Here is a 12,047-nt window from a genome sequence, read left to right on the forward strand (position 1 = left end):
TGATGGCTGAAAATTCATTGTTATTAGGCCAACAAACCCTCATGACCACAGGTCCAATGAGCCTTGGGACTCATTCTGTTTTACAGAACCAGGCTTTGTGTGGAGATATTCATGGCAAAGAATTTTTGCCTGTAACTGTTAACACCTGGAAACTATGACTTTGTATGGAAACAGAAAAAGGAAAAATGGAAAATATATGGAAATACATTGAAACTTTATCCCAATTCTGTGTATGCAAAACTCTCTAAGTTTTTAGCCAGCAAATTTTATTGAGTTTGTGGTAATTGTGTTAAAACTTAAAGCTAGTCTTTCTAATTAGTTTATTCCATTGAAGTTTTGAAACTGTCAAGTTAGACATCTTTCAAGTGGAGAGGTTATATTTCGCGTTATTTTATTCGCTAATATTCTTCAGTATTCTTTTTTGCAGATAGAATGCTGACAGAAAACAACTTAAAAAAATAATATCACATACCTTGAAGCCTTCATTGTGTAACTGTTCAGCCACACCAAGGAATTGTGGACGGAATGATTGCTGAAATTAAAGGAATTTAACTGAATTCACTTTCCAGATATACATGTTATTCATTTAGTCATGCAATATGGCATTCTCTCATGTCATAAAAGGCAATGTCATGTGTTGCCAAGTGCTTTCTATTCAAAGATGACAAGTTTTATCCTTTTATTCTCCTTTAATGAGTATAACCTCTTACTTATTTTCCGATATAGATGAAATTCCATCCACATTGTCTTGCTTTCTACTGTCTTACTTCTTACCCCTCAAATTCCTTCACCCCCTATTTAATCCACTTAGTCTCTGCCTGTAGAATCAGATTCACCCCAGTTCTGGAGGAACCCTTCTCCTGGTCAGGGAGAATTTAAAGTCACCTGGATTAGGCACTCAGCACCAAGTCAGCCTTGTTGGATGTTTTGCTGTTCAACCCGTTCTAATTGCTGAATTCTAACTTTGGACTGCACTTCAATAACTAGGCCCTGTCCTAAGTTCATGCACCGTTCCCTACAATAAGTCAATCATTTGGAATCAGTTTGGCAAAGAGTAAAAGAATGGGCTCTGGAGTCACTTAGCTGCATTTCAAATACTGTCTGACCTGCAGATACCAGTCAGAACCTCATTATGGATCTGTTTCAGTGTTGTCCCCCAGGTGGGAAAGATAAATATCCGACATGACAGTATTGGCAGTTTCCAGCCAGGGAACTACTCTGCCTTCTGGTCTGGGGTGTTGGCTTTCATAGTCACATTAAAAACTTCTATCAAACATGTATTGAACACTTGTGACACATAAAATAGGCTCTCTACAAAAAGAAATTACAGCTGTCAGCTTGCATCTGAGTAGCCCCAGATTTAACAGCTGATTGAAAATACCTGGGTAAGAAACCATTTGTTACTAAAGGTGAAAAGTACAAGCTGATTTATTTCCTGGAGAACATTTATAAGGAAGAAAGTCTTTTAAAAATGATAAAAATAAATATTTCCTCTAATTATCATTTTCACATTAATCCAACTTCTGGCTACAGAACCAAAAGCCAAGTTAAGGCTGTGTCGTGCCTGTGGACTCTACTGGGACGTCTGGATTGACAATGCTATGGTTGTTCCTAATGATTCTGTATTGAAGATAAAAGGTTATTCATGTCACTTGGAGTTGTCTTTTTCAAATAAAATGCTTGCTTTGTGTTCCTGGGCAATGCTGAAGCGCAGATGTTAGGATGGTACTCTTCACAAGCATCACTGAATAGCCCAATCAGAGGGGAAAAAACAGTGAGGGCTCTTGATCTACTCTAGAGTAAATCATTTATTGTTAAAGGGTGTTCCAGAAAACTTCAAAACAAGGCAGATTGCCTACTCATAGCAACTAAAAATAAACCCTGATGGAAATATTGCAGGAAAATCAAAGACGATTTTGTTGCCACATAAACCTACATTACGTCTTTCTTATATTAGGATCTATGCTTATGGAAAGGGTCTTGGTAGAGATACAGTACATATACTAGTTGACAAGGATCCTTTTTTTTTTTTTTTTTGCAGTACACGGGCCTCTCACTGTTGTGGCCTCTCCCGTTGCGGAGCACAGGCTCCAGACATGCAGGCTCAGCGGCCATGGCTCACGGGCCTAGCCGCTCCGCGGCATGTGGGATCTTCCCAGACCAGGGCACGAACCCGTGTCCCCTGCATCAGCAGGCGGACTCTCAACCACTGCACCACCAGGGAAGCCTGACAAGGATCCTTTGACAAAATCTAAATCTTGATTTTTTTTTTTCCCTAAGTCCTAGTTACGCAAGATTGATGTCATGAATATTTCAAACTTCCCAAGTAATTTGACCATAGGATTAACTTTGAGAAGGCAGAAACAGAGGGTCTCTGTGTGTGAAGGAGTAGGGTAGGAAAGAGAAAATAAAGAAAAATTAGGAACACTGAAATATAACCAATGAGCATGTACACATGAACACACACACACACACACACACACACACACACACACACACACACGATCTATTTACTAAATGTTGAGTCGTGGTTGATACTTGCTAGTGATACATTAAAATTTGAAATATGTGTTAAACTACCAACAATAAGAAAAAATGTTTCCCGGCTCAGCGTCCCTTTTGCCTTTCCTCCATATTTCTCTTTTCCCCCAATTTTCTCTTGCAACCTGCTGTGAAAAGTTAGAGGTAAGGTTTCTTCCATTAAATCTTTCTACTCATAGCAGGTAGCTGGGTCAGGGTGGGGCAATGACGAGAAAAGAAGACCTTTACTTCAAATAAATGGTATAGATGTTGACCAGTCTCCCCATATATACATGAAGGAATAATAAAGCAAATTAACTGCAACAGTGCTGGCTACCAGGGCTTTTCCGTGATTGAAGTCTACATAACATCATGCTAAATGAATGTGTATCTCAGGAAATCAAAATGCAATGGTGGACTTTCTTTCTTAGTACATAACTCAACGAAATGTATTCTCTTGTATTTACCGGCCTTAACCCCGTTTATATATTAGCAGTACTATTTTAGGTCCTTTTCAGTTCTGACTTTATGTATTTGGATGAATTTATATGAATTCTTCTGTCCAAGTGGAATCATGTTAAACAAAATGTGTTTTTTTAAGCATAATGTATCCTGAAATATGGAATTATAATTACTTTATCCACAGTTAATATGAAGCTTAGGTAGATTTGTTCCCATTCTGCCTAAGAAGATGTCCAGTGAGTTTTAGCTATTAACTCTAGGGTTAGTATATTCTGTCATATTGTTCAGTTAAATTTGTGATTATCCTTTTTAAAGAAATCACTATAAATGAAAATCCTCCATATAATAGTGAAGAGATTATACACTGACTGTTGGTGACGGCAGCTTTTCTTTGCCTCCCATATAAAGTAGGTTAGAAAATGATTTCTGCATATCTCTAGAGGCTTAGAGTCTTAATGATCAATTTTACCACAGCTGCAAATATTTTATTAAATATAACTTTATTATTAAATATTTCTTTAAATATACTTTTTAAATTCTGTAATTAAAATACATATATATTTAAATTCCTTACACTATGCATGCATGCACAGGGAGAAAGTTCTTTGCAAAAATTCATGTAGCTGCTGGAACACTGATTTCTTTAAAAAAGAATACACCGAAAGGTAAAACTCTAATGGACAAACCTCATTGCTTTAAGAAAACTTTTTGTTCCCTACAAACCCCCTTTTTTCCCTACAAAGCAAAAATTCTGTTCACTGATGCCAAAATCACACTAGTACTTCATGGGGATCAAATTAATTTTTGCTTTACATTTCCCTGCAGCACTGGAACCAAACAAGGCACTATTTTATACATCACTGCCTTCTTAAAGTGGTATTTTAAAATGTTAGCATTATTCTGATTAGTTGTGAGGACGGGGACTAAGGGCATGGTCTCCTCTGGATGCCCCCAGGTCTCACATTAAACTTTAAGCCATAACTAGAAGTTGGAGAAATACTCTTATACTTGTGACTTAATAATACTTAATACCCATTATAATGTGATGAGTCTCTCATATGGTGTGATGTGTCTCTGAACTGCCATTAAGCTTTGCAATTGCAATTCATCTTGTTAGCTTCTGTTCTAACTGTTCACCATCGCCCTTCTGGCACCTTTATGAAGCAAAATCCCAATTTAGTCTTTGCAGAAACTTCTCCAAAGCCGCTACCCATCCAGTCTCCAGAGACTAATTTGCTGATATTAAGGCACTCTAATGCGACAGCATCTCTAATAATTACCCACTGATTTGAAAATACCTGGTATTATTCTAATTATATTTTTATTGATTTGTATGTAACCATGCAGGATTTGAAATTATTAAAAGTATGGCAGGGGTGATATATAAAACCATCTATTGTTATTATAGGCTCCAAGAATTACTAACCTCAAATGAAAGTGAATGATCAGTTGGGAAACATCTAGTATTTTTCAGGAAATTTATAAACAAACAGTTTGTACACTCTTGTAATAATATTCCAAGGAGTAATAAGAGTTTCCTGGCTCCCATTTTGCCCTAAGATTTACATTTGACTTGCAATAATAAACCAATAATGTCCTTCTCACCGTATGAAGATATTCACGTATAATTACTTCACCCTGCTTTGACTTAGAAGGTTTACTAAGTAACAATATTTCAAGAACTTCCACAGTACACTGTGGGATGTACTGACTTTCTTAAGCCCATTAAGTCACTGCCCTTTAAGAACTTTCAATTCGTCTTGGAGTGTCAGGCTAAGAAAATTTCTCAAATAATGCCCATGTCTTCTTCAACTTTGAATCTTTGACATCTTTAGTAGAAATTGAAATGTGAATGAATGAATGTAAGGAAGGAAGGAACAGAGGTCAGGAGGGGATAATACTGACTTCAGTTTGGGATGTGCTGTGTTTGAGACATCCAGATAGAGGTATCCAGCAAATTGTTGGAAACAGGGGATGGCTGAGGATAAAGATTTAAAGTTGATAGTTTTAGATGGAGAGTGGATACCAAAGACATGAATGAGCTGGCAAAGGGGAAAGTCAAGAGAAAGAACTAGACATAGACATAGACACAGACTCAGAAAAAGAGTTGAGACCCAACCTCATGGAAAGCCTAGGTTCAGAGGCTAAGGAGGTAGAACTAAGAATAAAAATATAGAAAAGATGTAACCAAAGAGTAGAATAGAATCCTTTTGAAGTTGCCCTAAATCCTGTTCAGGATAAGTATCACTTCACTAGAGATTTTTTTCTTTTCTTTCTTTCTTTTTTTTTTTTTTAGTTGTTTATTCACTTATTTGTGTTGGCTGCTGCAATGAGAAAAGGCAAAAATCAGGGAACAGACAGAGTACAAATGTCCATTCTTTCTAGAAGTTGCTGGGTTTTTTTTAGTGGAACTTTAAACAAATCTCCCCTCTTCTATACCACCATTAAGGTCATTTCCCCCACCAACTCCCAGCATGTGCCCGCAGGCATGCATACAACCACACACCACTTACCTGAATTCCAATCAGGATGCCTTTCTGGGGTAACTTAAATCCTGTGGAAAGCATTGCCTTTAGGAAAGCGGTATGAATACCTTCACCAAAGCAAGCCACCTGTTTAGAATAAATGAAAAAAATAAAGTAAAAGAAAGCAAATGATAGTCACCCAACCTTACCAAAAAACAAACACAAATGAAAAGTCAGAGACTCCTATGCTAGATTTTATTGAGTTACCAAAGGACCATGTAATCTGAATCCAGGGATTAAAAATCTGGCTAGGGCAGACGTATCTTGTGTTTTTAATTAAGCATAATGAATAAATAAGCAATTCTTTCTCTATCCAACAACACTCCATGGAGCAACGCAACTGGATTCTACTGTGAGATATCTGGATACAAATTACAGCTTCTGGCCCATCATATGGTGAGTTACCAAATGTTAATATGACTTAATGTTTAAATAACGGTATATGTCTTGTATGCTATGCAACAGGGCATGAATTCATGGGTCAGTAGCACAAATGCATAACTGCTGATCAATCAGTTAGGAGTCATTTCATATGTATGAGAAAGCCTTCAGAGAAATTCAATAAATCTATGAAAATCTCAAAGGAACTTGTTCTTTTATTATTATCATTGTTTTCATAAAATGAACCAAAATACCTTGCTACTAGTCCTGAATATTATAGCCTAAAGTAAAAAAAATTCCAAATTAACATATAATGTTGGGATATACAGAGGCTTCCCCTAGGGTAACTGTGCTACAATATAACTACAAGTCAAACGCCCACACTAACTACAGAACAAGTATATCTGAGCATGATAGGAGTAGGTTCTGCCATGCACATCATCATTTGGCACGGGTGGAGAACCACCATTAGAGTAAATAACACTGATGGCTAAATTCATTCTTTAAGCAAATGACGACCTTACTGTCAAAGGAAAGTTCTCATGACTATGATTTTCAGTTGATCACCAGTACATGCTGCTTTTTACTCCACAGTGAACATTTTCTTTGGTCAAGAACTGGCTAACCAAATTAGTAATGTCACCCTAAGCTAACAGAACCCAAACCATACTGAAAGAACCTGGGCAATTCCATCATAAGTGCATATACAACCCGCAAGAGGTTTCAGCAGTTTTCTAAATAACATAAAAAGTAGTTAAATATGTAAGTAAAGATTAGGACTAACATTCCCACCTCACCACTAGGAAAGCTAAAGGTTTATTTAATCCCACAACAAGCCATTTTAACACTGAAAATGTCTCTGAAGCATAACTGAGATTTCACTAAGCTAGAATTATTATTATGATTTCAGTTATAAAACAGAACTTGTAATATTGTACTTAGTGACACTTGGAAATATGACTCTAATGGAAGAAGAATTATCTCTCTGTACTTCTGAAACAGATACAAGTAAGGGGGAGCTGAATTTCTAATTCTCTCATATTTTCGTATTTCAACAACTCCAATAACGTATGTCTGGAGGCAGAATGGACATAGATACAGTACTGAAAATAGATTTGCCACACTAGAGAAAACAGCATGAAGGAAAACAGATCTCTCCCTGATGTGAATCCTGGGCTGGCTGAAAACAGCCCTGCTACTGAGTGACCAAGGGATCACGATGAATATCAGAGTAGCTCCTTAAACAGCAGAGAAATGTAATGTAAGTCCCTTGTTTTCAAGTTAGGTTTTCTCATCTATTAAATTAACAGAAGCAGCAAAGGAGCTAAGAGAAGGCAATCATCGGTCCAAATACGAACAAGATAGCCATTTATTCCTCACTGCCTCCCTTCCTGTTTCACTTGGCTTCTCATCACAGATCTTGCTTGCAACCAGGCAACCATATAAAATATCACGTATATGTTGCAATTAGGTATTTTCCCCTTTCAGGTTTTCCTCAACACCAAGAGGAAACAATGACGCCTCCCAGTCTGATGTTGCCACCCCCATGGGCACTGATGAGAATCTGAAGGCTGTACCTAGTAAGTCTGTCAAGGGCTAGGTGATTCATAAAATGTCCTGGCACTAACATGTAGGGAACTCTCTGGTATCTGACAGCTTTCTACAAGAAACACATTTCACATTCTTAAAGAAACCTTCAGGGCTTCCCTGGTGGCGCAGTGGTTGAGAGTCCACCTGCCGATGCAGGGGACACGGGTTTGTGCCCCGGTCTGGGAAGACCCCACATGCCGCGGAGCGGCTAGGCCTGTGAGCCATGGCCGCTGAGCCTGCGCAGCTCGTACCACAAAAAAAGAAACCTTCAGCTGACAGAGTCCTCAACACAAGTGAAGAGGGACATCCAGTGGCCAGTCTCACTATAGTTTTTAGATAATCCCCAAGAAGTTAGAGTTGCTTTTAAAGTGGTTCTGGGATTTTGCAAATATCTGCAGATCCCAAAATATTTTGGCCCCATTATCTTTCTGCTGCTGTACATTCATTCCACATATTGCTAGTAAAATCTCGATGATCTAATTTCATAGTAGCAAGGAAAGTTAGAGGAAGCAAGAGGTGCTGTTACAGAGAGATCTAAGAACCTTAAAATAAAAATACCTGGCAGATATTTACCTAGACATCTAGAGGAATATTTGAAAGATGTTCTCAATGTGTAATGTGGAAGTGAATGACACATGTTGAAATATAAGTGAGAATTTAGACTCTGGGCTACAAAAGTCAAAGATTTTTCCTCAGCTCAAAATGCCTAAGTCCTTTCAGACTTACTCTGATAGCAAAAGAAGTATCCCACTAACTACTTACTAACTGGCTTTACTATATTCAGATCATAAAAGCATAGATTTCAAAGTAGATTTAATGAAGGTGGTCATGGATCATTAACTAGTTACCTCTCCAGTAGAAGCCATTTCACAACGCAGAATGGGGTCAGCGTCTCTCAACCGGGGCCAAGAAAACATTGGAGCCTGTCAAAAATAACGGGTAGGAAAAATATGTTGAGAGAAGGGTATAAAAGGTATAAACAAGGATAAAAATATTTAGTGAATCATCTCTCATAGGGTTCATTTAGGCTACAGTAGACATGTAAAAAATTTCTTTGGTCCAAGCGTCTGACTTGAAAAGTGGCTTTAAACCTCTGTTCCAGGAATTTCTTGAGCTTTGGGCCAAAAATTGGATTAAATAATCACAAATTATTTCTGTAAATAGGGCCCCAGTGACCTGTCTAGGCCAGTGTTTCTAACCTGGCTTACACATATTCTTACTGGAGTGATTTCAAACGAAGTATATTGGGCACTGGTCTCCCCAGACACAACGTTCAAACACACTTTTTCCTTGGTAGGCTTCTGAAAACATTCCTCTTCTTGTTCTGATTATTTGGACTTGCAACAAGCCACATTGCCAGAAAGGTCTGTCTGCAAGCTGACTTCTGAGACATTAAACTGCTGTTGATACCTTTTTAAAAGCTTTGAAAAACATTCTGCTTGGGAACACTTTTGCCCAGAACTTTCATATGAACTAGAACATAGATAGCAGTGCTTCCTTTTCATTTATTTTACCAATGCAATTCACTAAGAATCGAATTCTTGTTTCTTGCATATAACCATTTATCTAGCCTAGACTATACATCTTTGATTCTGGTACCCCTCTAAGTCATCATGGGAATTCTAGCTTGGGGTCATTTCACTGGGTCATCCTAAGTCAAGTTATCATATATTCCTGCCCTCTAGCCGCTCTCTATCTCATCTGTTGATATCCATCCACCTCACTAGGACTATATTAAGATTGACTTTGAATAAGTAATTTGACAAAAAAGTCAAGATTCATGCACAAGGATAACTAGGAAAGAAGTAAACTGAAAGATACAGTGCATTTCGAAAAATTCATATCTACCCCTCAGTATTGTTATTAGTTGGAAATTATTTCATACACATATGTGTGTGTATGTGTGTGTATATTCCTGTGGTTAAGAATAAAGAAATATGAATTTGAAATTCATATATACAATTTCCAGTGGAAAAATACTTTTTGGGGCCTTCTTCTTATTGGTCTCAAACAGTAAAATCCTATGTACATATATTCCCACTGAAAGCTTTTAACAATTTATGTTGTGTCACAGCTTCCAGGAATAAAATGTTACCCTCCCCCAACATAAGAGGTGACATTCCACCCCAGTGCGCTATGAAATCCAAGGCATCCTAAATTATTAACTTAAATAAGATTAATAAATATTTTTTGATTTATAGCTTCAACTTAAAACTTCCACTGTAAAAGTCAGAAGTCAGAGTCTCAGCTGTAACACAATTATGGTTGAGGTCACTAGTGCACATAAGAGTGGAAACCTGCGAAGGCATCCAAAGTACGTAAATGTCACATAAATATATTATACAATATAAATTAATTTTTTGTATGCTTTATCTAAAGAATTCAAATATATTTACATAATATCTCACTAATCTTCATAATGTCCAGTGAGGTAGTTAAAGGTCATTATTATAAATACTCTGTTCATGGGTATACTGAGGCAGCTAGAGGAACACAATGGATTTATGATAAAGTTCTTATTCAAAATATACACATATACAGGCGTATCTTGTTTTATGATGCTTTGCTTCATTGCACTTCACAGATACTGCAATTTTTACAAATTGAACGTTTGTAGCAACCCTACATTGAGCAAGTCTATTGACACCATTTTTTCCAACAGCATTTACTCACTTCATGTCTCTGCATCACATTTTGGTAGTTCTCACAGTATTTCAAATTTTTTCATTATTATTATATTTGTTATGGTGATCTGTGATCAGTGACCATTGATGTTACTATTGCAAAAAGATTATGACTCACCAAAGGCTCAGATGATGATTAGTATTTTTCAGCAATAAAGTGGTTTTTAATTAAGGTATGTACATTGTTTCTTGAGACATAATGCTATTGCACACTTAACCAATTACAGTACAGTGTGAATATAACTTTTATATGCACAGGGAAGCCAAAAAAATTGTGTGGTGGTCTGGAACCGAACCCACAATATCTCCAAGGCATGCCTGTATTTGAAGTTAGTGAACAAACCTTAAATTTTCCTGGTCACTCTTCATAAAGGTGCCATCAGTTTCATTGCCCTCACAGTACCACTGTGAGAAAATTCTGCCACTAGAGAAAATAGGAACTAAGCCAAGGCAGTAAACATTTAACCACCACCACAAGGTAACACTTTTACAAGATTCATGCATTCCTGAAGTCTCGGCACAACTGAAGCCTTATCCCAAGAAGATACGTTCAGAATTTCTGTCTACCAACTAAACTGGCAGCATTATGCATCAGCTAAATAAATGTAGTTTATAAGTCACTCAGCTAGTTGGTTTTGAAGTTATGTAATTCTAAATATTATTTTAATTTTTGAAATGCACAATAGTACACATAAAGTTGCCTGTATAGCAACTGCACTGCTATACACTGCAATATGCTATACATGCATTGCAGTGCTATACATTGCATCGCAACTGCATTCAAAGCAAACATCATAATCCCCTAGTCTAGCACTTCAGTTACAAGGTTCAGAACGTATCAAGATTATTTTTGATGAAAAATTATTCCTTTCATTTCTTTGGAACTTAAAAAATGACTAAGATTTTTGAAAATATTACCTTAATTGCAACATAGTCAGCAGGAATTATAGGATGCTCCAATGTTGGAAGGAGTTTCTCATCAATGTTCTCTCCAATCATCACCTTGGTGGCCACATCAATGAAGTCTACCCCAAGGGTCTTGGAAACAAAGGGGAAGGACCGAGAAGCTCTCAGGTTACACTCAATCACCTGGAGAGATAACAAAATTCAAAAGAAGAGGAAGGATGGTGAGAGACAATGACAATATTAATATGCTCCTGGCCACTTTGGTTCCAGCTGTTACTGGGGCCCAGTCTTGCTTTGCCAGCCTCTTCCTTTTCTCCCCACTGCTTGACTTTTGCTAACTGGTTTCCTTTCAGTCAGTGTCCTTGAACTCTGACTTTTTCCCATCCCCGTTCCACAATTCCATCCCCACACACTCTTGACAGATTTGTTTTAATGCAGAGTTCAGATAATGTCACAGCCCTACTAGAAAGCCTTCAGTGGATTTCTACTGGCCATGAGATTAATGTCTAGCCCTTGAAAGACTTCTATCCTCTTGCCTCTATGTTATCTTGTACCACTTTTCTGGCCCCAGTCTTTCTTTCTAAGTTTACCTTCCATGATTTCCCTGGAAAAATAATAAACTGAGCTAGTCATCATCAGCTGGTCATTGATAAATTGAACTATTCACTATCTCCTAAAATGCGCCAAATTTACCCACACATATTGTATGTGTACTGTCCTTTCTATCTTCCTTTACTTGTCAAAATTCCAGCTATTCTTTAAGACCCAGCTCAAATTACAAAATCTTCCTTGAAATCTTTTATGATCCACCCCAAATCAGGCATATGACAGCCAAATACATGCTCATACACATATGTGCAGGCACACAGACATACAGACAGACACACACACAAACACACACACACACACACACACACACACACACACACACACACTAATAGATAGGCTCTTTCTGTTCTGTGCCTCCGATACCACTTTA

At 37.4% G+C, this 12,047-nt stretch overlaps 1 protein-coding gene across 1 annotated transcript in view; it reads right to left on the reverse strand.

Moving 5' to 3' along the window:
- CPS1 (carbamoyl-phosphate synthase 1) overlaps positions 1-12,047 on the reverse strand; it is a 142,292-nt gene that overhangs the window by 5,787 nt on the left and 124,458 nt on the right. Inside the window, exons 32-35 of the mRNA XM_060016165.1 lie at positions 11,081-11,251; positions 8,327-8,401; positions 5,496-5,594; positions 473-532 (exon numbers count right to left, since the gene is read on the reverse strand). Of these exons, the coding sequence (XP_059872148.1) occupies positions 473-532; positions 5,496-5,594; positions 8,327-8,401; positions 11,081-11,251 (405 nt within the window). The remainder of the gene's footprint in view (positions 1-472; positions 533-5,495; positions 5,595-8,326; positions 8,402-11,080; positions 11,252-12,047) is intronic.

This window comes from Delphinus delphis, chromosome 7 (assembly GCF_949987515.2).
Source record: "Delphinus delphis chromosome 7, mDelDel1.2, whole genome shotgun sequence".
Lineage (NCBI taxonomy): Eukaryota > Metazoa > Chordata > Mammalia > Artiodactyla > Delphinidae > Delphinus > Delphinus delphis.